Genomic DNA, 25,001 nt, shown 5'->3' with positions numbered 1-25,001 from the left:
CGGAGTTTTTTTTTTTAATTTTTTGGTATATTTTGTATGTATTTCCTATCGTTGAAGGGGCATCCCTAGTAAAATAAATAATAACAAACACTAGATGTCATTACGCGATATTTGGAGTTAACCCAGTGGAAACACTTTTTGGGTTACTAGCTAACTCGATAGGTCCATCCGTTTTTAAAATTTTGATCATTGATTGCTCATTGCAGCCGACATATATCTGTCTTGCTCACACCTACGTAAAATCGTATAGGCTGAGAAAAAAGTGCTCTAATAAATGAGCCGAACAAAGGCTGCGTTCAGCAGAACAACATGATCACTGATCACTGATGGATCAGTAATCAGTAATCAAGTTTGTTCTGCTGAACGCTCATGATACATTTCGACGACGTAAAAGTAAAATATATAACAAATATTGCGCGCGCAATTTGAAAATATATATTTTTCCCGCCCCCGCAACTGCAGCACTGCTCACAGCTATCGTGGATACATAAAAATCAAAAATGGCTGAACAATTATAAAGAATTCCACCGAATTTATGGTTTTTTAAAATTATTTTGTTAATAAGTTTCGATATTTCGACTATCGATACATGCCAGAAGTCATGTATCATGTATCAAGAAAAGGTAGCGTACTTTTTTTTCGCTACCTGATCACTGATGCAAAATTCTTGCATCATGATCAGTGATCATGTGCGTTCAGCAGAACTATCGTAAGAAATCCATCAGTGATCAGTGATCATGTTGTTCTGCTGAACGCAGCCAATGTAGTGGAATAACTGCATTAGCCGGGGCAGAAGCCATGGGAATATGGTCACCCAATGTATGGTTAGTGTCTCGACTAAACCTGGGTAGTGTGACCATGCTAATTTATCGATATTGCCCTGGTATATTTTAGGGCGAAAGCAAAATGCCATCTGGCAGCGCTGCAATTCGGAAACAGCGAAACCGAAACAATTTCGGATTAAACGTTAAAAAAAAGTGGAACCGAGAAGACGTGCGCCAGCAACTGCGGTCGAAGTCTCTGTGAGTGGCTGTGTGTGAGTGTGGTGTGAGCTGGAAGTGCAGCTGTCGTCGAGCAAAGAAAAGCGCTTGTGGCGCGGCAATTTCGGGTCCTGCGGCGGCGAAAGGGCCGAAAAACAGCGAAATGCAGCAGGATGCTCCGGCGCAACGCCCAAGAGTCGCCGGCGACGAGACGCCGAGGCCGACGCCGCAGTGCAGCCAATGCGGACCGAATGCGGCTGAATTTGCACAAACGCGGTGCTGACGCGGTGAAATGGGAGCACAAGAAACCGAAAAACCAAACAATTTGTGCGAAATATGCGAAAACTCCCAGCGCGCCGTGTGTGTGTGTGAGCCGTGCCAGTGTGTCGGGCTGCAGAACGAAGAGAGTGGGAGAGGCAGAGCGAGAGGAGACGGCGAAGAAGAAGAGCCGCTTATACCTGCTCCGAAACTGAAGCACCGAAATTGGAGTGCCACCACTCCGAAAGTGTTTGGCTGCAGCATTCGGGGATTCGGAAATGCAAACTGGTTAATTGCTACGTAACGCTATTTTTCCGCTAAATCACCTCTCCCCTGCGCCTCCCCTCCCCCGCGCCCACGGCCGGCAACGTTGGCTTAAGAAATTTCGTGTGGCCATATTTTTTCTTCTCCGTCTGCGTCTTGCTTTCGCGCTCTCCCTTTTGAAACTCTCGCCGCGCGCTGTTCTCGCCGCCTCCGTTTTGTGCCGCACTTCGAAGATAAAGAACGCGAACGCGAGATAAATGCGAAATATTGTATCTCGTCGACGAGCGAAACAACATACTCATTGTCTCATCGATTTGTTTTGTCCGACAGAAAAGTGCGTTGCAGCCGAATACGAATACCCCTAGCCGATTAGCCGACTACTTAGCCGCAGCCAGACAGGATTACTAATTAGCGCCGCAGGGACCCACAGAGGAGCCAGCGAGAAACGCCGCCAACATGTCGGAGGAAGTAGATCGCAACGATCCGGAGCTCAAGTACCTCTCGGTGGAGCGCAACCAGTACAACGATCCGGCCACGCAGGCCGAGTGGACACAGAAGCGTCTGGTGTGGGTGCCGCACGAGAACCAGGTGAGTTGAGCTAGGTCTTACCTGTAGAGCCCGAGATCTACCTGGGGTTTTCCTCCCCGGCTGATTCAGCATGGGAACCACGCCCGAAACACCGAATTACCTGACATAAACCCTATTGATAGCGTGAAAGCAACAGGACAGATACAGCTGCGGTCAACGAAATAGCACTGATTATTGAAATCTTAATTTTTGTGATTTTTGAATATTATTCAAATTTGTATCTAAAAAGTTTATTATTGTGACGTAAATTTATTTACTTAATAAGTACTAATCATTATTAAAAAATTAAAAACAATTACTTGTAAGAAATTATAATTATGATCCCATTGAGAAACTAAAATATAGTCGACACAACACGTAGCCATTTTACCTTAACCGCAGTTGTATGTGCCCTAATCAATTTGCGCAGTGTTCGTGCCCGGCTTTGGGCTCCTTATCAACCGACACCTTTCCGGCTCACTCATCGATCGATCATGAATCACGCCCCGTTGTTCGATTTATTTTTAATTTTTAACCGGGCCAACTTCTTTGAATTTTTCATTACTTTCGCACCGCGGTGATAAAATTGAGTAAACATCCGTCGATGCTGAATCACTCGTCGTTTCTCCTGCGGTGATGCTGAAATCACCACATTAGTGTGTCCGATTTAACGGTTTACTTGGTCAAATCCGCGACCATTTGCCGCCAAGAGGCTTTGCCCAATGCTACCAATTTGCATGCAGACGCTCTCTGACTCACTGACTCACCTTCGAGGGAGAGTGGCAGCAGGAATGGTCCCAGTACCCAGTACCCACTACCCAGTTCCCAGTGAGAGCGGGCCAAAACAAGTTTTCGACCTGGCCGGGTATTTGTGTGTTCGATTGGCTTGTGTCGGGTGAACCGACCAAGCCAGCGAAGAAACGAGCTGAGATTGGGCCAAAGAACCACTGCCCTCGGAGGTTTCTTCGCCCACTCTTGGCCCAGAGACTCGATCGCGAATCATTGGTCGGCTGGGCTACAGTCATATGATAACAAGCTGAATTGTATTGTTTTGCTAATTCCGATTGTTCCCTTCTTCTTCTCGTCTTCTGTTTGAGACGATTTCATTCTTTCAGGTGTCATTCAACTGCATTCCTAAGACTTAATTTCAAGACCCTAAACCTAAACAGATAAAATTAGCAGCCGCCGGCCCGTCCGGTAATTGCTTTATTTGCCCGAGATAATTCCGGGGAATAGAATGGTAGCACTTTTGGGTGACTTCATATAATAAAAGCAGCAACGAAAACAAAAGCCAACAACTTCACATTTTTGTGTAATTACGCGATCACTTAAACAGACATTTACTTTACAATGGAATCTCACAAAAAGGCAGCGCGGCAGAGATAAAGCCAAGAAATAAACACGAAAATAACGAAACGAACGCAAACGCTCGATTGTCATGAGTTTGTCCGTCGAACGGCGGGACGGACGGACAGACAGACAGACGGACAGAACAGACCGTCTTAAAGTCGGAGAGTCTTAGGGACTGACGGCCGACACATGAGACAGGCGAGAAACGTAAAGAAATTTGCATATAGCAGAAACTGTTGCTCCGCTGGAATGTCCAACAGATACAGATACAGCTGCGGTTTAACGGGAACGGACCCGGCCAAAAGGGTATTCGCCAATTGTGTCAACACTTCTCTTCGTTTCGTTTCCAGCAACAGCTCAACTGTTCCAACTTTGCGCAATGTAAGGGAATTCGCTGAATAATGGCAGCCGACAGTCCACGTACGTGATATCCAAATCCATTTCATTTACTCGTGGATACACAAGGAACCCTTTTGTTCGCGGTTAGACTTCGTTCAATTTTGTTTGCTGATCAGCGATATGTGGCCTGTTTTTCGGTCCTATGTATGATTCACCGTAGTATTTGCACTGAAAGGAGTTTCATTGACGAAAAATATGAGTTTTATTAAATAAAATCAAAACTAAGAAAAATGCTCAAGTTCCAACCGAGATACATTTTTATTTCTCTCATATTTCTCCCTACTTCAGTTTTAATTCCGTTCTTATCCCCTGATGTTGCCCAGGCATTCCTGCTCTTCTGATCCCCCTGACCAATCCCGAAATTTTTCATATTGTTAGCCAAATTGAAGTCGGCTTAACCTTCGTCATGCCCAGAGAATCGAATCGATTGTAACGAACGGCGATCATTAAGGGGTCTCTGCACACCCACACATGCGCCCGGTATCGTTTGTTGATATTTTCGAGCGTGTCTGTGTGTTACTTGTATTTATAACCAACAGAAACCACTTTGGACTTTGTTTGTGGCCACTCCCACTCCGCTCCCCGCCCTCGCCCTCGCCCTCTGGGGTTCTGGCGGAGATGCCTTGCCGCGCGAGCGAGTGAGTGTGAGTGTTTTCTTTTCGGTTACGGCAACGACAAACGTAGCCAGCTTTCGACTCTCGTCCGTCCGGTTTACGGTCAACGAACCTGCGCCTCGTATCACGTATGTGTAATATACGTTTCTTACCCCTCCATCTTGGAAATCCGTCCACACATGCATATGCGTTGATCGATTAAACGAAGGAATAAAATAAAAGAGTAACAAATTATAATGGGCCCATCCATCCGTCGTTCTGCTTGTTCGCATTTCGGATCGAGCTGGAGATGAGAGGGGATGGGGAGTCCGGGAACCTCCTATTCACTATTTATTATTCGTTTTCATATTTACATTTTCGGAATAGTGTAAACAAAAGAAGTTGGCGAAAACCACACGCTCCCAGAGAGTAAATAATGGGCACAGATTTATCTTGCAATAGTCTCAGAATTCTCTAGTTAGCTTGCTATTCGGCGGATCCGGATCCCTTGGCAAGTTCAAGGTTGCAATTGGGCCACAAAAAATAGTCAAACCCTGGTCGGGGGGCTTCCCCCTTTCCCCAAACCTCCTTCCTTCGATTCCCGCCTGCCTGATTATCATCATCATCATCGGCGCTCGCTTTGTTTGTAGGTGTTGTTTTTTATTCTCTTTGGTTTTGCTCCACCGATTGCCCGGAATGCTCGAGATGCCGTTGAGCGAGAATCCGAGACTGATGACCTCATATGCCCCAGCTCTTTGCCGCAGCCTCTCGCTGCCTGCCTGACTAACTTTGGCTAATTTCCTTGGCTCGATAACTCCAATTCATCTCTTGCAGGGCATTCCAAGATCGTGATTCATAGACCAACTGGCGGAGCAGTTACAGCATTTTCCCATTTTTTGCTTCTTCTTGTATGTGGTGTGTCCAAACTGTCAAACGTTTTTATGCGCAAATGTTTTGCCAAGCTGACAGCGGCTGCCCACAAAACAGACAGTCGACGGAGAGGAGGAGGCGGTTCGTCGTAAAATGAGTTTAGGCACAGCGAAAGTACTCCAAATTGTGTAAATCGCAGGCCCTTTTGCAGGGGACTTTATCTCGCGTCGATCATCTGTGATAACACTGGCGAAAATAATTCGCCATAGGGCGAAGTTAATTGTGTTGATTGCACGCTCGACTGTTGGGCATTTAAACGAGCTCGTTATATGCTCCAAATGGTTTCATATCCGTCGTATCCGCCCCAGAATAACGACTTTCTTATGGCTGTTTATGCCCTGGTACCGGAAAAGCGCAAAGATAACACATAAAGCATGAGTGAGGAGCAGCGCGACGCGGGTTTTTCCGAAACCGATCGCTGGGGCGTGTGCGTGTTTAACTTAATGGACCCGGTCTGGGATGCGTTGCAGATGCTCTCCTGCTCTCTGCCCGCTGTTGGTTTTAATGCATTTCTGGTTGCAGCAAATGCAGCCTGCAGCTTGCAGCGGCGGCACTTCACTCTACCCTTTAATGACTGAATTACGGGTTGCCCCTGATTTGATTAATGTCAATGCGCCGCGTGCAGCATGCTCGTGCTCCCCATTGTTGTTGTTGTTTCACTTGACTTCTAATTGAAGCAGCTTGGCTGTTGGTGCAGCTTTCCCAAGATGTTTGTGTTCGATTGAATTTCAGGGTTCTTTCGCAGAGGCAAATTCCGCAGAACACTCGAAAGTAAATCAGAATTATCACCCCGTTTTAGCCATGGATAATTACGGACCCAGCAGTTAAATACCGAAATTTTGTGATGTCCACGTACTGAAATCTGCGCCTTGAACTTGTTACGAACCGAGATGGTCGGTGGGGAGACGTCGGACAGACAGACAGTTGCATCTGCCTCCCGTTGTTCTGTTGGCTCGGTGCTTTTTTTTCCGTCTGCCTGGGCCACTTGAATGGGTGCAGTTCTTCCCTATGCGTTTCACTTGCCAGCGAGAGAGAGCGGAGGCCGAGTGGCTCTTCTTCTGGCGCTTGACTCATGCAGCGTCGTTGCACTTGTTGTGTTTATCGCCTACCCGCTGAGATGAAAAACAAAACGTGCACTCGCACACACACATTCTGTATTTTGCATAAGGTCCCCCATTCCCCAGCCACCGCTGGGAAACAGAGATTGTTGCCACCGTGAATAACCCATTCTAACATTCTGTCTTCCTTTTCCAGGGCTTCGTGGCCGCCAGTATTAAGCGGGAGCATGGCGACGAGGTCGAAGTGGAGCTGGCCGAGACCGGCAAGCGGGTGATGATCCTACGCGACGACATACAGAAGATGAATCCGCCAAAGTTCGACAAAGTCGAGGACATGGCCGAGCTGACGTGCCTGAACGAGGCCTCCGTTTTGCACAACATCAAGGACAGATACTACTCTGGCCTGATCTATGTGAGTATTATAGAGAATTATAGTCCGTATTCCATATTCCATATCTTATATGTTTGTGTTGGCTGCCCCAAAGTTTCCGCCGCGCCAGCTGCCGGCAATGTGACGACGAAGATGATGACGAGTCTAAGTAAACAGCCCTCCCCTTTAACCGAGCGTTTTCGCTTTGCTGGAAATTTTGAAAGGCTAAACTTTGTCGAGCCGTCGTGCCTCATCGCATTTCTATTTATTTAAAAGCATCACAAATATTTGACACTCCAAAGCTCAATCAGTCAATCCTTCGGTGCATTCGTCACAAGCCGAACGAGAATGATTTACAAACATTAACTCAATCTTTCGCCTCCCACTCTCCCCGCAAAGCATATCCGCTGTTAATTGGCATGCCAAAAGCGTTTTGGTCTGAGTAGATAGAAAGCCAGCAAAAAGTTAATTTTCGATTCGATGAGAAACGAATTTCAAGTGGCGCATTTGAATTCGGCTCCATAAATTCCAGCTGCTTTGCGGCAGCGCCTCTCCCTCTTTCTGTCTTTCTGGCTTCTTATATAAATCATTGAATTAGCGTCTGCAATTGCAGGCTTCAATTTATATCGATTTATCTGATCACATAACTTATTCCCCCGAAAATGGGGATACATGTTCTCTGGCTTGAACATACGTCGCAGCCCTAATTCTTAATCAAAGAAATTGCTTCGAAATGAAACATTTATCAGCTTGAAACCCATTTCTAGTTCTGAAACCAAATAAATTTAAATAGATTTTCTCAAATGTTATTGCGGTAACAATGCTAGCAGCAATTGATAAGGGCTAGTACTCAGCCCAACAAAAAGTCGTCCAAAACAAAAAACTTCATATGAAACAAATTTTTTTCACTTTTTTTTCATATGAAGTTTTTTGTTTTGGACGACTTTTTGTTGGGTTGAGTACTAGCCCTTAATTACTTCGACTGGTTATCAGCTTAAATTTAACATAACATCCTGGTTTCTTTCTTTATTGAAGTGTTGTATTTCGTCACAAATTCTTTAAACTGTGCTCTCTTCTTTTGTTACCAATCAAACTTTAACAACGTGTTGCTGAAGAATTTAGCCAAAGTACTTGGCTTCAGCTGTAGGTTTTTATTCGCCGCCATGTGGCAGATTCGTTGTGGCTTCCTTTTCTTTTTATTGTTTTATAACAAATTATGTGCCGCTTTTTACATATTTTATGTACTGCGGCTGCTACTTATCGCAGTCTTTCCCTCTCTCGCTTTGGGAGTTTTAATTTAATGCCCAAGCGGTTGTTGTTGCTGCCTTTGGTGCTTTTTGATGTGGGCGCAAACTGCTTTAAATTTGTTTATATTGTTGTTGGCCGGCCATGCTTCAGCGCACTTAGCATTGTCGTTGTTGTTGGCCAATTCGTGCGCCGCTTCACCGTTTACACAACCGCGCCACGCACACATCTTGCGTCCCTTTCGCGCTCTTACCACGACTTGTCCCATTTAATTCGCTGCCAATTGTTGCTGACGCGCTCTGGCCGCTAACTTGTTGCACGTAAGAGCGAGAGGGAGACAGAGAAGGAGATAGGTATAGCGCCACTCTGCTGTGGGGGCTGCACTTAACGGCATAATTATTATAATTTGTTGACATTTAATTCGATTTTTAAATTTCATTTAAATTAATTCGCCTGGCAGCTGCCGACTGCCGGTAGCATGTAGCCTAATTAATATGCGTCGGCAAGAAGAATGACTCTTACACGGCCAGAACGCACACCCATGGCGACTTGCTCATGGATATATGTATGCTAATCAAATTGTCAACACCTCAGAATCAGCAACAAGAACCGCCGCAAATATGGCCAATTTGTTTGACATGGAAATGTTCAGCGCACTGATTTGGCCAGAATATAAAGTCATGAAAATTAATTTGTATTTTTATACCCGTTACTCGTAGAGTAAAAGGGTATATTAGATTCGTGCAAAAGTATGTAACAGGTAGAAGGAAGCGTTTCCGACCCTATAAACTATATATATTCTTGATCGGGATCACTAGCCGAGTCGATCTAGCCATGTCCGTCTGTCCGTCTGTCTGTCCGTCTGTCTGTCTGTCTGTCTGTCTGTCTGTCTGTCTGTCTGTCTGTCTGTATGAACGCTGAGATCTCGGAAACTATAAAAGCTAGAAGATTGACATTTTGCATGCAGATTCTAGGAGTTCCTACGCAGCGCAAGTTTGTTTCAAAAGGGTGCCACGCCCCCTCTTACGCCCACAATCGCTAATGTACGATTTTAAAAATTTCAATATTTTGGAAAAGTAAAAATGCAGTTTTATTGTGTTTATCAATACCTATCGAAATGTAGAAGAAATTTTTTAAATCGGACCATTCGTTAAAAAGTTACGACGGATCAAAGTTTTTCTCCATCTCCTTCGCACTCCCTTTAGCTGAGTAACGGGTATCTGATAGTCGGGGCACCCGACTATAGCGTTCTCTCTTGTTTGATATATGATTTATAAAGGTTATAAAATACTTGAATAATAAATAATATAATTGAACAAGAATTTAGCAGTTTAACAAGATATAAATTTGTTGAGCAGCACAGCGATGTAATTAATGTAATTGCGTTTGAAATTGAAATGTTGTGTTTTTTTTTCAAAACATGCCTAGTCTTGCAACGATGTTAAACATTTTCCTTGGACCCAGATCCGCCTCTTCCTGCTGCGCCTGATTACAAGTGAAATTGGGTTTGAAATATTCCACAAAACATTTGCTTCTGCTTCTGTTGTTGCTGCAATTAATTGATTTATGTCCACCGGGTGACTGGGTGCAATTGCTCAAAGGCATATTCTGTTTGCATTCTGCTCAGCTGCGTTGGCAGCCAAAAGAATCGCACTTGACAACGCTGCGGCGACGGGGATGATGACGTTGGCGCCCTGGCAGCTGCTGCTATCTCAATTCCCGTTCGCTTCTAACTATCTTTGAGATGCGCTAATTGAAATGGCAAGCTGAATTTAACAGAACGACGTATTAATGTGGGATTGCTGTGGCACTTGGCTCCCTTGGCCAGATTCAAATAGCGACTGCAAATGAGCCACCACATGAAGCGTGCTCTTTGTGGCAAATAAATTATGTTCCTCGCATATCAGCTGAGCAATTTGTGCACACATATTGGCACTAATAGCAGCAGGCCAACGGGAAGGGGTGGAAATGTGGGCGGAGGGCGGAGGGGGCAGACAGAGGTGTCTTCGAGTACGTAATTAACATAAAAGGCGCCGCCGTTGGTTTTGCTTTTCGTCGCTTTTGGCCCTGTTTGCTTTGCTTCGCTTGCAACACGTCTATTGACCACATAAGGCCTGAAAGCCGCGACCAAAAGCGGATTCACTAAACGTCCAAGATTTTTTGGTGACTAATTTGAGTGGGTCTCAATGCCTATTGACGACGTACTTCTTTCGGGGGTTCATCAGGCTCTCATTCTTTGTAAGGCTCATCGACAGGCAGTTCACGTCTGCCGTGACTGGCCTTTGTCCCTCCTCTTTCCACCCCTAAATTCAAATAAATCTCGCTGTAATTTAATTGCCCTGCCACCGCTCGTTGAATTTGCATACATTTCATGATTTGACTTATCCGTTGACCATATATGGCTTCATATGAGGGCAGGTTTCAGTGATTTATGACGTTCAGATACACACTATATGCATCAGGATAATGACTCAAACGAGCATAGCCGAAGTGATTCAAAGGCGAACGGAGCAAACGTCGTCACGAGTCACGGCCACTTCTAAACGGTTGCCAAAAGCAGCGAAGAAACAACAGAAACTGAAAAAACAATTTCTTATGCCATTTTTGGATGCCTGACACACGCACACTCACATGTACAAGGTGGCTGATTGGCAAGACGTGATTTTGTTGTAGATTTCGGGCTCTGTGAGTCACTCTCCTCCTCGCCACCCATCACCCTCACCTGGGTGGCAAAGAGTTGAAGATATTTTCTCTACTGCGATTTTTACCAGCGGTACTTTCCATTTCGAGCTGTGTGTGGGCTGGCCCCACACTTCTCCACCTCCTGCGATACAGTTTTGCGCTGTGCCGCCGTGAAGTTCGCAGCACAGCACTCGCATCTAATGTTTGGCCAGATATTTAAATGGTACAACAAATAGCAAAAGCCGCATACTTAGTGCCCACGCCGCAGTCTCGGTCCCAATCGCAGTTATGTAGGCTGCCGCTCGATAGATACCACCAACGGATTCGGATTCGGATACAGATAGAGCGGCGGATACAGATACAGATACATGCGTTCGCTGTTTATGGTGCTGGCCAACTTTAAAGCACATGTCTTGTTAGATAGCCAGGCGGCGAGCGTGTGTGTGAGTTTGAGTTTGGGCAACATTAACTAGGCCACTGAACATCAGTTGCCGGTTTCTGAGGCAGTCGTTAGCCCAAGCCTCACTTTGATTACCTCAACCTACAGCCATGGGCAACACATCCAGCTCGAAAATGATCCTCCTTAGGCCTGGAAAATCATCCAAGTAAGATTTTATAGGGAATCTGAACTGTGCTTAAAAATACCACTTCATAAATGATAATTATAAGTTAGACTCCTGATTGTATGAAATAAACAGTGTTGGGACATACCTAGATACTTTTACCTAGGTACGTACCTAGGTACAATTTAGTGGTACCTTTTACCTTACCTAGGTATAAAAATAATTGAGTACCTTTTACCTTACCTAGGTATTTATTTTTATATACCTTTGGAATTATTAAGGTACTTACATAGGTATTAAACATTGCTCTGATTTAAAATAGCCAAATCTGACTGCGACACTGTAGTATCGTTTCATTGTATCGTTTCGTTTCAGAATTGTAATAGTCGGAACGCAGCATTAATAACACTGTGCAGCATTTTTAGTGCTTTTTAAATTTACCACGATGGATGCTATATTTTTGGATTCGTTACGAATTCCCAAGTTAAACTGCGTTTTCCAAAAAGTTCCCCGACGCAAGGATTCTTAGCAAAAGGACCTCAAAGTTCGAAAAATGCTGAAATTGGCCAACTTTGCGGAGCTCTCAGAGGCAAATGGATGCATGGTTTGATTCGATGTTAAAGTTTTTAAAAGATACACCCTTTATCTTTTAAACCCCATACTTAAAAAATTTTTAAGATTTTTTTTAAGGCAGAAACAAATTCTAGAAAACATAGTCAAAAAACATAAAAGTATACAGCTGCGGTCAAGATGGTAGTAGTGTTGCCGCCCTGTGTATTTAAAAGTTTGTTGTTGTAACTGATATTTTCCTGGTAATATTGTATTGATTATAATTTTACTATTAGACTAATTGGATAAGAAAAAATTACAACATCAAACTTTTAAAAGCACAAGGCGGCAACACTACTACTATTTTGACCGCAGCTGTATGTTTTTCAGTTTTTTGACTATGTTTTTTGGAATTTATTTCTGCCTTAAAAAAAATCCTAAAATTATTTTATGTATGGGGTTTGAAAGATAAAGGGTGTATCTTTTAAAAAACTTTAACTTCGAACCAAGCCATGCATCCATTTGCCTCTGAGAGCTCCGCAAATTTGGTCAATTTCAGCATTTTTCGAACTTTGAGGTCCTTTTGCTAAGAATCCTTGCGTCGGGGAACTCTTTGGAAAACGCAGTTTAACTTGGGAATTCGTAACGAATCCAAAAATATAGCATTCATCGAGGTTAATTTTTGATGCTGCATAGTGTAATTCAGCCGTTCTATTGTTTGTTTTGTGAAGTTAAAACTAATCGCAGTTTTTTTTTATATAATTTTGTGCACGTATGTATGTTCCCATCACTACATCTATTTATTTATGAAACCAAAGTGTATTTGGCGCGCAAAAATGCCGTATGTACGTAAACAAACGGCATATACATGCATATGCACAATATATAGTCAATGTTTCTACATACGGAATTTTTGCGCGCCAAATATGTACATGAGGGTTTCATAAATACATTAATGAAGTGATACGTGCATACAATTATTCATGCCGCGTGTTTTAAAAATATATGCACAAAATTAAAACATTTAAATTTAAATGAAATGAAAAGATATTGTTTGATTAAGACGACTAAAAACTGAAAACTAGTTTTATTTTAAGTTTAAATGATTACATTGAACAAAACAAAAAAATTATAAAAAATAAAAAATACCTTATAAATACCTTTTACCTTTACCTAGGTACTGGGAAATTTAAGTACCTTTACCTTACCTAGGTATTTATTTTTGCCTAATACCTTTTACCTTACCTAGGTAAAAAAACACAGTACCTTTCCCAACACTGGAAATAAACCGATACTAATATCTAAACCATTCCCTTCTTTCAGACATATTCCGGTCTTTTCTGCGTTGTGGTCAATCCGTACAAGAAACTACCGATCTACACCGAAAAGATAATGGAACGGTATAAGGGCATAAAGCGACACGAAGTGCCTCCGCATGTGTTTGCAATAACGGATAGTGCCTATAGAAACATGTTGGGTGGTAAGTATCTCGTCTCTGCATGCACTTTCCCTTTTTTCCCTCTTTTGCTTCAGCTGCTCACTGATACTGGAGGGGAAATGCGAACATTATCGGCTCCACTTCTTTTTTCTCTGGTGCGCGATTTCTGGTCCCTATCGAGAATTCCATTCTCCGCATAAACAAGCACAAATGTTACCCAAAACCGAGCTGATAAGATAAAACCTGGCAAAGTTTACTTTGGGCGGGGAGGGCTTTTCCACGAATCGCAATGGTGAGGGGGTCTGTAGATGACAAACTTTGCAGAAATATTTCCACGGAGGTGCATTAGCATTCCCATCTGAAAAAACAGCCGGTGATTCATCTGCAAATGGGTTCCTGTTGCCTCCATAATGACTGGCCTGGCTCTCTTCTAATCACAAACTGGTTTCCTTTTTCGGCTTGCATTTTCAAATGGGATTTTTTCAGATTTCCTTTTCACTGCTGTTGCTTTTTAGTTTGGGCTTCAGTGAGTTTCGATGGTTTGCATGTCCGATCCAAGCGTAACGCCGCGCCGGGTGAGATGACTCACGCGGTGCTGGCACAGCAGAGACTCCAGCTCGAGGCCAGGCATATCTTACTGCGGCTAAATCTATAGGTTCCTCTGTATAGATATGTGTTTGTGTGTGTGTTTGTGCTCCCCCTGCTTGGGTTTGGTTAACTAATATTGCGTATACGTGTCATTACCATATTTGGATCTAAAACTGAACCCGGCTCCGCTCGGACAGCAGGCAACTTCATCTTCGATTTTGTTGCTGCCGTGGAAATGTTTAAACAAATCGTCACCTCACTCTGGCTCACCATATTTGACGCATAATAAATTTCTGTTTATGCACATTTGCCTGATTGTATTTCCTCGGTATACTCTGTATATTTTTGAGAAGTTCGCTTTTACAGCCCTCGGGGAGTGGCCGTTTCTTTGATTTATTTCGCTGGCTTTAAATAATCTTAGCCCAACCCCATCGCCCCTGAATCTGACTCCATTGCCCTGGAACACGCACCACACAATCAGCTCCAAGCCGATCTGGGGACTGTTGTGGAGCTGGACAATCGCCGCACACCTTTATCTTTGCGGGCTTCTTTGGCTGCTCCCCCGACTCGTGGCAATCGCAAATCTCCCGACTCCGACTCTCCGACAAACTGCAATTTTTATGGCATTCCATTCCATGCTATATTTCGAGCTGCTCATAATGTGCCAATGTCATACGAGTCTTGTTCATGATAAAATGACACGCCTTGACTTTGCCTGTATTAATGTGGTATATAACTGCATGCTTATATGCACATATTTACCAGCTTAAGGTCCGCCATTGGACAGATGTTTCGCCTGTCTTTATTATTTCAGTTGTTTTTATCGGGAATTTATTTTGGGAGCACACATGATCAGTGTGTACAAAATTTACCCAAGTTTTTGGTCAAAATAAGTTAAGGCTGACACCCATAAGTAATTTCATTTTTATCTTTATAAACTTTTTTTCAATAGATAGTTACGATTTATTATTGAGAGGGCTTTCTTTGTTTATTTGTTTTGGCGCATTTGGGAGAGAATTCAATTTGTATAACTGATTCATTTATGAGACTTTCAAAACCATTAAAATGGTCATTATATGTAGCCTATGTTTCTCAGCAGTCTTAAACGTTCAGAGACTTTAGTAATTTCTTACAAAAATAATTTTAATTTGCAGAAGCCACAACATCAAATGCCTAGGTTATAAGCAAAAGGATTGCGTAAACCTTTTTATTACTGTTTCAATGATCAAAATGATTATGCAGTGAGTCTATCTATTAAATTGATTTAAAGCAAAAAGACACAAAAAACAACGAAAAATTCCCATTAAATTACGTGTTGAGATATAAATTTCGGGCCATTTATGGTCGGATATTGAATGTAGTATGTATAAATATGCGACCGGCTTTATCCATAATAATAAATAAGTACGGGGTCGTGATGTGGAAGCTGCTGTGTGGAGCTCCGTGCCTCAAAATCTATGGCAATCAGAGTGGATATATCGACTGGCTGTTTTTCTGCCTGAGTTTGTGGTTAGCTCAATACTGGATCGTATGACGAGGCTGCCATGTGGCGGGGTGATCCCGGGGTGCAGTGCAAATCTAGTTCGCTCTATTCTAGATGGGATCATTGGCGCCATATCAATAGCTATGAACAACAGCAATTTACTGCCGTTGCTGCTGCCTGCTGCCGGCTGCCGTCCGTATCTTTCAGATACGCAGACTGAAATCAACAGTTTTTGTTTTCATTTTCAATTGATGTATATCTCATTTTTCGCCCGCTCCCAACGACTCTGCGTTTTTTAGTTTTTTTTTTCGTTTATGGCTTTGTTTTTGCCCGCTTGAATTTGGGTCAACAGAAACTTAAAGCTGAGCTTGGCTTTTTACATTTTAATTTCATTTTTGGCAGGTCAGCCGCATTGTTCCGTTATTAAAGTGTGTCACTTGCTCACACCTTTCCCCTCTTCTCTTCCCTGCAGATCGCGAAGACCAATCGATTTTGTGTACTGGCGAATCGGGTGCTGGCAAGACGGAGAACACCAAGAAGGTCATCCAATTTCTGGCCTATGTGGCAGCCTCCAAGCCCAAGGGCTCCGGTGCGGTAAGTACAGAAGCAGAAGTAACGGAAACCGAAATGCGTCCATCTGAGAATGGAATCGAATCGAAGCAAATGCAAAGCTGTATCCACCAGTGTGGGAGGGTGCGTTGGAGAGACCCGCCGTAGAGAAACAGTTCCATATGGCTTTTGTGACTGCAAAATGCTTATTAAACTCACATTAATGACACGCAAGCCCGACAATTGTTATTGTTTGGTATTGTAATTAATTAGACAAACAACGTTTGCGGGAGATGCACGACGCTTACATAAACACGTATATGTTTATCGTCGGCAAAGTGTCTTTCATACGCCTTTGGCTTCTTGACTTCTTCGTGGGAGTACTCATTCATTCTATTTTGCCTCAAGTTACCAATATAAGTTTACTATTTCAGTTACCAGCTTCGCTAGCGTAACACTTTTTATGTACAGTTTTCAAAAAGAGCAAACGATCACGATGTCATCCCCAGTGACACAGACCTCATAGAGCCTAGAAAAAACTGCAGTCAAATTCAGTGCTCCCCATATGGTGGATGGTCGAGGGTTACGCTTTAATATTTGGATGGTTGATCACTTGGCAGCTGGTTTATGTATTTTTATAGGGGAGCCGATGCACACTTCATTAATCAAGAGCCATAAGTTGCTGACAAATTTTGTCATTTACAGCAATAAAATAAACACCATAAAAAAGAAGAGAGAATTGAAATTGAATTGCAGAGGAAAGGCAATTGATAAAAAAAATGGAAATTAAATCGCAAAAATTGCGACATTCGATTAATTTTTTGGGGCAGCCATAGCTGCTCCGTACGAATTTTGCTACTGTTGGGTTTGCCATAACCATAATTGGGGGGAAAAGCAAACAGTTTTTTGTTTGTGTGCTTTTTTTTTTGGACTTGCTCAGTCAATCCTTTTCAGCACAAACAAGCTGCTCTTGAGCTCCAAACACACTTTTCGTTATGTTTTATGCGTTTACTGCCTTATATGAGCCTGGTGCTGAGGCTGCGACCGAAGTTGAGTTGACTTTGCTGCTGTGAACGTGATAAGCTGCAAATATACTTAAGGAGCCTCTAAATGCATGAAATATACAAGCCAACGAATCGTTTATTTTGCCATGATAACCGAATGACACAAGGCAGACAGAAATATTTTCCTTAGCATTCCGTTAGTTCCTTCGTTTGATAAACATTTTTGTACCTAGTATTACCTCTGATTCTAACTCCCATAAATAGACGCTGATGATAGATGATATGTGCGAAGGCAAACAACGACGACTGCACTGAATCATCCAAAGTTGTTGTTACGGTGGAATTGAATTTAATCGAAGGGCATTTTGGTTGGTTTGATTAGAAAATAGTGTGTTTTAGTGGAACTTTTTATCAGCCTTAGATAAGGGACGCGATAAGAAAGACGGAGTAATAAACATTGATATAACTTTGCATTTGTTTAAAAAACGGTATCTTCTTCTTTCCTTACAAAGTTATTATAGTTATATTTTTGTATTTATTTATTGATCTTCTTTATTTTCATGTCCTTCACACAAACACACCACTATGCCACACCACACACCTATAAATATACGCACACACACCCTGTACATTGGACTTTGGTTGTTGTCTTCACTCTGAACTCTGCTCAATATGCTATATATATGTTTATATAATTTGTGTATATAATCTGTATAAAACGCTGCCGAATCAATCACTCACAATCAATCCAAATATCCAACAACCAAACCAAAACCAAAACGAACCTCAACACCTCCAACCAATTGACAACAACTCCAACAGGTGCCGCATCCCGCCGTGCTCATTGTAAGTATTTGAGGACTGACAATCCAAAAATGTTATCCTACTTTGTGTTTCGAAATTAACACGAGATTTGTTAACCCCATTCGATGTTTGATTTAAGTCAATTTCCCCCTATCCCCTCTGTCTTCTTCTGTTCACAAAAATATTTATGTTGTCCCAAACTTTTTACTTTTTTGCTTTCGCATTCCTTCAACTGTACCTGAATCTTAGTATTAACCCTCTCCAAATGAACTCTCCCTACTCTTCGTTTTGTCTCCCTTGTTGTCGTCCCACCCAAGCCAACAATCATCTACTCAATCTCATCTCTCTGCTCTGCTCTGATCCGATCTGCTCTGCTCCCTCTTTGTACTACATATGCCAACGCAATTTTAGAGTAGTCATCAAGAGACATTTGCGGTAAAGTATGCTAAACGTCCATCAATCCCAAACCATAAATAATCTTTTTGTAGTATATGTACGATGTAAATACCTTTTTATTTTGTAGCTTTATAGTTTGATTTGTACAATGTACAATGTACATTGTACATACATATGATTTCAAGACTGGATAGACCGAACGCGTGAACGGTGCGAGTGATCGAGAAAGTAGTGAATATCCGTCCCGCATCCCATAATCCCATTCCCACCTAATTGCAGAACTTCTCGGTCAACACAAACAAGTACATAAGGGTCAAGATTATGACCCACAGTCAGAATCAGTCTATCGAGGTATCCAATGGATTGAAGATGGTGGAAGTTAATTCCAATTGTCCAGAGGTAAACTCCGGATTGAGTCAATGCGCCGGCATTGATCGGGAGAAGCTGTAGGAGATCGTCCAGTGTTCATTGTCCTTTGTTTAGCATGGCTTTGGCTTCTTCTGCATGTTCCGTAGACTAATCTTATCTAGTTGTGCGTATACTTTGTGTCGCTTGTGATGTCACTGTACTTGTCCAAAGAGTTTTTCGTGTTTAGACTGCTTTCGTGTATGTTTTTGTGGCTAACCCCTAACCTTTGTGACCGTAAAACACATGGACTTAAAATAATCTTCTTTATCTCCGAACAGGGCGAGCTGGAGCAACAGCTGCTTCAGGCGAATCCCATACTGGAAGCCTTTGGCAACGCCAAGACCGTTAAGAACGATAACTCTTCGCGTTTCGTAAGTGGACTCACGTCTTAACCATCCTCCGAAAGAATGTGTTTTTTATTTCACTACTTTTGCAGGGCAAATTCATCCGGATCAATTTCGATGCCTCGGGCTTCATCTCGGGGGCCAACATCGAAACCTATCTGCTGGAGAAGTCGCGTGCCATTCGTCAAGCGAAGGACGAACGAACATTCCATATTTTCTACCAATTGCTGGCGGGGGCCACGCCGGAGCAGCGCGAGAAGTTCATACTCGATGACGTCAAGTCGTATGCATTCCTGTCCAACGGCAGCCTGCCCGTGCCCGGCGTGGACGACTACGCCGAGTTCCAGGCCACGGTCAAGTCGATGAACATTATGGGCATGACATCCGAGGATTTCAACTCGATTTTCCGCATCGTGAGCGCCGTCCTGTTGTTCGGCAGCATGAAATTCCGTCAGGAGCGCAACAACGACCAGGCCACGCTGCCGGACAACACGGTGGCCCAGAAGATCGCGCACCTGCTCGGCCTCAGTGTGACCGACATGACTCGGGCCTTCCTCACGCCACGCATCAAGGTGGGACGAGATTTCGTCACGAAGGCCCAGACAAAGGAGCAGGTGGAGTTCGCCGTGGAGGCCATTGCCAAGGCGTGCTACGAGCGCATGTTCAAGTGGCTGGTGAACCGCATCAACCGTTCCCTGGATCGCACAAAGCGACAGGGCGCCTCCTTCATTGGCATTCTCGATATGGCAGGCTTCGAAATCTTCGAGCTCAACTCCTTTGAGCAGCTGTGCATCAACTACACCAACGAGAAGCTTCAGCAGCTCTTTAACCACACCATGTTCATCCTGGAACAGGAGGAGTATCAGCGAGAGGGCATTGAGTGGAAGTTTATTGACTTCGGGCTCGATTTGCAGCCCACCATCGACCTGATCGACAAGCCCGGCGGCATCATGGCCTTGCTGGACGAAGAGTGCTGGTTCCCCAAGGCCACCGACAGGACGTTTGTCGACAAGCTCGTTTCCGCCCACTCCATGCACCCGAAGTTCATGAAGACGGACTTCCGCGGCGTCGCCGACTTTGCCATCGTGCACTACGCCGGCCGCGTTGACTACTCGGCGGCCAAGTGGCTGATGAAGAACATGGACCCGCTGAACGAGAACATCGTGTCGCTGCTGCAGGGCTCGCAGGATCCGTTCGTGGTGAACATCTGGAAGGATGCGGAGATCGTTGGCATGGCACAGCAGGCCCTGACCGATACCCAGTTCGGGGCCCGCACCCGCAAGGGTATGTTCCGCACCGTGTCGCATCTGTACAAGGAGCAGCTGGCCAAGTTGATGGACACGCTGCGCAACACGAACCCGAACTTTGTGCGCTGTATCATACCTAACCACGAGAAGCGCGCCGGCAAGATCGATGCTCCCTTGGTGCTCGACCAGTTGCGTTGCAACGGCGTGCTCGAGGGCATTCGTATCTGCCGACAGGGCTTCCCCAATCGCATACCCTTCCAGGAGTTCCGCCAACGCTACGAGCTGCTCACGCCCAACGTGATCCCCAAGGGTTTCATGGACGGCAAGAAGGCCTGCGAGAAGATGATTCAGGCGCTGGAGCTCGACTCGAACCTGTATCGAGTGGGCCAGTCGAAGATCTTCTTCCGCGCTGGCGTCCTCGCTCACCTAGAGGAGGAGCGCGATTTCAAGATCTCCGACCTGATCGTCAACTTCCAGGCCTTTTGCCGTGGCTTCCTCGCGCGTCGCAACTACCAGAAGCGGTTGCAGCAGCTCAACGCCATTCGAATCATCCAGCGGAACTGCGCCGCCTACCTCAAGCTCCGCAACTGGCAGTGGTGGCGTCTATACACGAAGGTCAAGCCCCTGTTGGAGGTGACCAAGCAGGAGGAGAAGCTCGTCCAAAAGGAGGATGAGCTGAAGCAGGTGCGCGAGAAGCTCGACACCCTGGCAAAGAACACACAGGAGTACGAGCGCAAGTACCAGCAGGCTTTGGTGGAGAAGACCACTCTAGCCGAGCAGCTGCAGGCCGAGATTGAACTTTGCGCCGAGGCCGAGGAGTCGCGTTCCCGTCTGATGGCTCGCAAGCAGGAACTGGAGGACATGATGCAGGAGCTGGAGACGCGCATCGAGGAGGAGGAAGAACGTGTCCTGGCCCTTGGCGGCGAGAAAAAGAAGTTGGAGCTGAATATCCAGGATTTGGAAGAGCAGCTGGAAGAAGAGGAGGCCGCCCGTCAGAAATTGCAGTTGGAGAAGGTGCAGCTCGATGCCAAGATTAAAAAGCACGAAGAAGATCTCGCCCTTACCGACGACCAGAACCAAAAGCTTCTCAAGGAGAAGAAGCTGCTGGAGGAGCGCGCTAACGATCTTTCCCAAACTTTGGCTGAGGAAGAGGAGAAGGCTAAGCATCTGGCCAAGCTAAAGGCCAAACACGAAGCCACGATCGCTGAACTCGAGGAACGCATGCACAAGGATCAGCAGGTGCGTCAGGAGTCTGATCGATCCAAGCGAAAAATCGAGACCGAAGTGGCCGACCTCAAGGAGCAGCTCAACGAGCGCCGCGTCCAGGTGGAGGAGATGCAGGCTCAGCTGGCTAAGCGCGAGGAGGAACTTACCCAGACTCTCTTGCGCATCGATGAGGAATCCGCCACGAAGGCCACCGCCCAGAAGGCTCAGCGCGAGCTGGAGTCACAGCTGGCCGAGATTCAAGAGGATCTGGAGGCCGAGAAGGCGGCTCGTGCAAAGGCCGAGAAGGTGAGACGCGACCTTAGCGAGGAACTGGAGGCTCTCAAAAATGAGTTGCTCGACTCCCTGGACACTACAGCCGGTAAGACAACATATCTCCCCGTTAATCAGGAAAGCCCCTAAACTCGATATAACTATTTTTAAAAACAGCCCAGCAGGAACTGCGCTCTAAGCGCGAGCAGGAGTTGGCTACGCTGAAGAAGTCGCTGGAAGAAGAGACTGTCAACCACGAGGGCGTTTTGGCCGATATGCGGCACAAGCACTCGCAAGAGCTTAACGGCATCAACGACCAGCTTGAGAACCTTCGCAAGGCCAAGACAGTCCTCGAAAAGGCCAAGGGAACCTTGGAGGCGGAGAACGCCGACTTGGCCACTGAACTGCGAAGCGTCAACAGCTCCCGGCAAGAGAACGATCGCCGGCGCAAGCAGGCAGAGTCGCAGATTGCTGAATTGCAGGTAAATAAATCAAGACATTTCTGAAAACAATCACTTGACCAATTTTTTCACAGGTAAAACTAGCTGAGATTGAACGCGCTCGCTCGGAACTGCAGGAGAAGTGCACAAAACTGCAGCAGGAAGCAGAGAATATAACGAATCAGCTGGAGGAAGCCGAACTGAAGGCCTCGGCTGCCGTCAAGTCTGCGAGCAACATGGAATCGCAGCTCACGGAGGCCCAGCAGCTATTGGAAGAGGAAACGCGCCAGAAGCTGGGTCTTAGCTCCAAGTTGCGTCAGATCGAGTCAGAAAAGGAAGCTCTACAAGAGCAGCTGGAGGAGGATGATGAAGCCAAGCGCAACTTCGAACGAAAGCTGGCAGAGGTCACCGCCCAGATGCAGGAGATTAAGAAAAAGGCCGAGGAAGACGCGGATCTGGCCAAGGAACTGGAGGAGGGCAAGAAGCGGCTCAACAAGGATATCGAAGCCTTGGAGCGTCAGGTCAAGGAACTAATTGCTCAGAATGACCGCCTCGATAAGAGCAAAAAGAAGATTCAGTCGGAGCTTGAAGATGCCACCATTGAGCTGGAGGCGCAACGCACGAAGGTAAGTCTCAATTTGTCGCATAGAAATCACTTTCTAATGCTAAATAAAACTGTGTCCTCTGTCAGGTGCTCGAATTGGAGAAGAAACAGAAGAACTTCGACAAGATCCTCGCCGAGGAAAAAGCCATATCAGAGCAGATCGCCCAGGAACGCGATACTGCAGAGCGGGAGGCGCGCGAGAAGGAGACCAAGGTGCTGTCGGTTTCCCGCGAGCTAGACGAAGCCTTCGACAAGATTGAAGATCTCGAGAACAAGCGCAAGACCCTCCAAAACGAACTCGACGACCTGGCCAACTCACAGGGAACCGCTGACAAGAACGTCCACGAACTGGAGAAGGCGAAGAGGGCGCTTGAGTCTCAGCTGGCCGAACTGAAAGCACAAAACGAGGAACTCGAGGACGATCTGCAACTGACTGAAGACGCCAAGCTGCGCCTGGAGGTCAATATGCAGGCCCTGCGCTCTCAGTTCGAACGCGACCTGTTGGCTAAGGAGGAGGGCGCCGAGGAGAAAAGACGCGGACTCGTCAAGCAGCTGCGGGATCTAGAGACCGAGTTGGACGAAGAACGTAAACAGCGCACGGCCGCCGTGGCGTCAAAGAAGAAGCTGGAGGGCGACCTTAAGGAGATCGAGACCACAATGGAGATGCATAATAAGGTGAAGGAGGATGCGTTGAAGCACGCGAAGAAGCTGCAAGCACAAGTCAAGGACGCGCTGCGCGACGCCGAGGAGGCTAAGGCCGCCAAGGAGGAACTGCAGGCGCTGAGCAAAGAGGCCGAGCGTAAGGTGAAGGCCCTGGAGGCAGAAGTATTACAGCTGACCGAGGATCTGGCTAGCTCAGAGAGGGCGCGCCGTGCTGCCGAAACGGAGCGCGACGAGCTGGCCGAGGAAATTGCCAATAATGCCAACAAGGGCTCCCTAATGATCGACGAGAAGCGCCGATTGGAGGCCCGCATCGCCACTCTTGAGGAGGAGCTGGAGGAGGAACAGTCCAACTCAGAGGTGCTGTTGGATCGCAGCCGCAAGGCGCAGCTGCAGATTGAGCAGTTGACTACTGAGTTGGCCAATGAGAAGTCCAACTCCCAGAAGAACGAGAACGGCCGCGCTCTGCTCGAACGCCAGAACAAGGAGCTAAAGGCCAAGCTTGCCGAAATCGAGACGGCGCAGCGCACCAAGGTGAAGGCCACGATTGCCACGCTCGAGGCCAAGATCGCCAACCTCGAGGAGCAGCTAGAGAATGAGGGCAAGGAGCGACTGTTGCAGCAGAAGGCCAACCGCAAGATGGACAAGAAGATTAAGGAGCTTACGATGAACATCGAGGACGAACGAAGACATGTCGACCAGCACAAGGAGCAAATGGATAAGGTAAGTGGAAGAAGAGTAAGTTGTAGGGAATCGTTGCTAAAGTGTTATTATTTTGCTTTCACAGCTGAATAGCCGCATTAAACTGCTCAAGCGCAACCTGGACGAGACCGAGGAGGAGCTGCAGAAGGAGAAGACGCAGAAGCGCAAGTACCAGCGTGAGTGCGAGGACATGATTGAATCGCAGGAAGCCATGAATCGTGAGATTAACTCACTCAAAACAAAACTACGGTAAGTCGAGGCCTGTGCCGGGTGAATTTCTTCATTGTCAGGATGGGAGTCTCCTTAGGTGTCTCTGGGGTGGCATTTTTGATTATTGTTTGAAATTTATCTTTGGTTCAAGCTCCATACAAGTGGCCGAGACTGAAAAGGCCAAGGCGTATTCGCCCAAAAAGGATGCCGCACTCATTATGAATTGTGAGGGTCTGCATTAGGTTTCGTTTCGCTTCGAATTGCTTCGTTTCCTTCTCGTAGGCTGTAAGTGCTGCTGTTCGCCATGATCCTTAGAACCAGTGAATGTCAACCGAACCCAGCAACCACAACATCGTCTTTTCTCTGCATGTTAGGAACAGAACACCCCACCAAGTCCAAACGTGCGAACTTGTGCTGTACCCCAAAATACCTTGAAAATAGTTCTTAGACATGATCCCCCATAAGTTCCCCCTGTTTTGACTTATCTGTTGCCCCTGCACTGCACGTTCACCCATAAACAAAGAGTCCATTGCGAACTGAGTTACTTATTATTTATCGTGCTCTTTCCCTTCCTAGACGCACCGGCGGCATGGGTCTCAGCTCCAGCCGGCTCACGGGCACACCTTCATCAAAGCGCGCAGGAGGAGGCGGCGGCGGCGGGGACGACTCATCGGTGCAGGATGAATCATTAGATGGAGAGGATTCTGGCAATTGACGCGTTAATTATTAGAAGAAGAGAAAGTTGAAGCGGAGGAAGAAAGATAAGATGAAGAGCAAAATAAACGATTATATTTAATGTTTCTTTTATATAATTTCTCTGTTATTTTTTATATAAACTAT

General features: G+C 45.6%; 1 protein-coding gene across 4 annotated transcripts; it reads left to right on the top strand.

Annotated features, from left to right (window-relative positions):
• Positions 1 to 888: 888 nt before the first annotated feature.
• zip (myosin heavy chain 10) lies at positions 889 to 24,973 on the top strand. Of its 4 annotated transcripts, none has more exons than XM_070214032.1 (14): positions 889 to 1,022; positions 1,833 to 2,090; positions 6,596 to 6,811; positions 13,132 to 13,288; positions 15,790 to 15,911; positions 17,693 to 17,716; positions 18,350 to 18,469; positions 18,757 to 18,849; positions 18,915 to 21,654; positions 21,723 to 22,027; positions 22,081 to 22,611; positions 22,677 to 23,972; positions 24,037 to 24,200; positions 24,738 to 24,973. In XM_070214032.1, exons 2-14 carry the CDS (start codon positions 1,959 to 1,961, stop codon positions 24,874 to 24,876), a joined length of 6,039 nt encoding a protein of 2,012 aa, XP_070070133.1. In that variant the 5' UTR covers positions 889 to 1,022; positions 1,833 to 1,958; the 3' UTR covers positions 24,877 to 24,973. The 4 variants fall into 4 exon arrangements, with proteins under 4 accessions (XP_070070133.1, XP_017010382.1, XP_070070134.1 ...); XM_017154893.3 differs by lacking the exon at positions 18,350 to 18,469 and adding an exon at positions 18,086 to 18,109; XM_070214033.1 differs by lacking the exon at positions 17,693 to 17,716.
• The last annotated feature ends 28 nt before the right edge of the window (positions 24,974 to 25,001 follow it).

The sequence above is a fragment of the Drosophila takahashii genome, chromosome 2R (assembly GCF_030179915.1).
Source record: "Drosophila takahashii strain IR98-3 E-12201 chromosome 2R, DtakHiC1v2, whole genome shotgun sequence".
In the NCBI taxonomy this organism is placed as follows: Eukaryota; Metazoa; Arthropoda; class Insecta; order Diptera; family Drosophilidae; genus Drosophila; species Drosophila takahashii.
The sequence above is the reverse complement of the archived record's forward strand: the minus strand, read 5'-3'. Positions and strand labels throughout refer to the sequence as shown.

Coding starts and splice junctions, on each gene's coding strand:
- zip (XM_070214032.1), top strand. CDS start 1,959: ATGTCGGAGGAAGTAGATCGCAACGATCCGGAGCTCAAGTACCTCTCG. Junction 2,091..6,595: donor GGGTGCCGCACGAGAACCAG/GTGAGTTGAGCT, acceptor TTCCTTTTCCAG/GGCTTCGTGGCCGCCAGTAT. Junction 22,028..22,080: donor CGCAGATTGCTGAATTGCAG/GTAAATAAATCA, acceptor ATTTTTTCACAG/GTAAAACTAGCTGAGATTGA.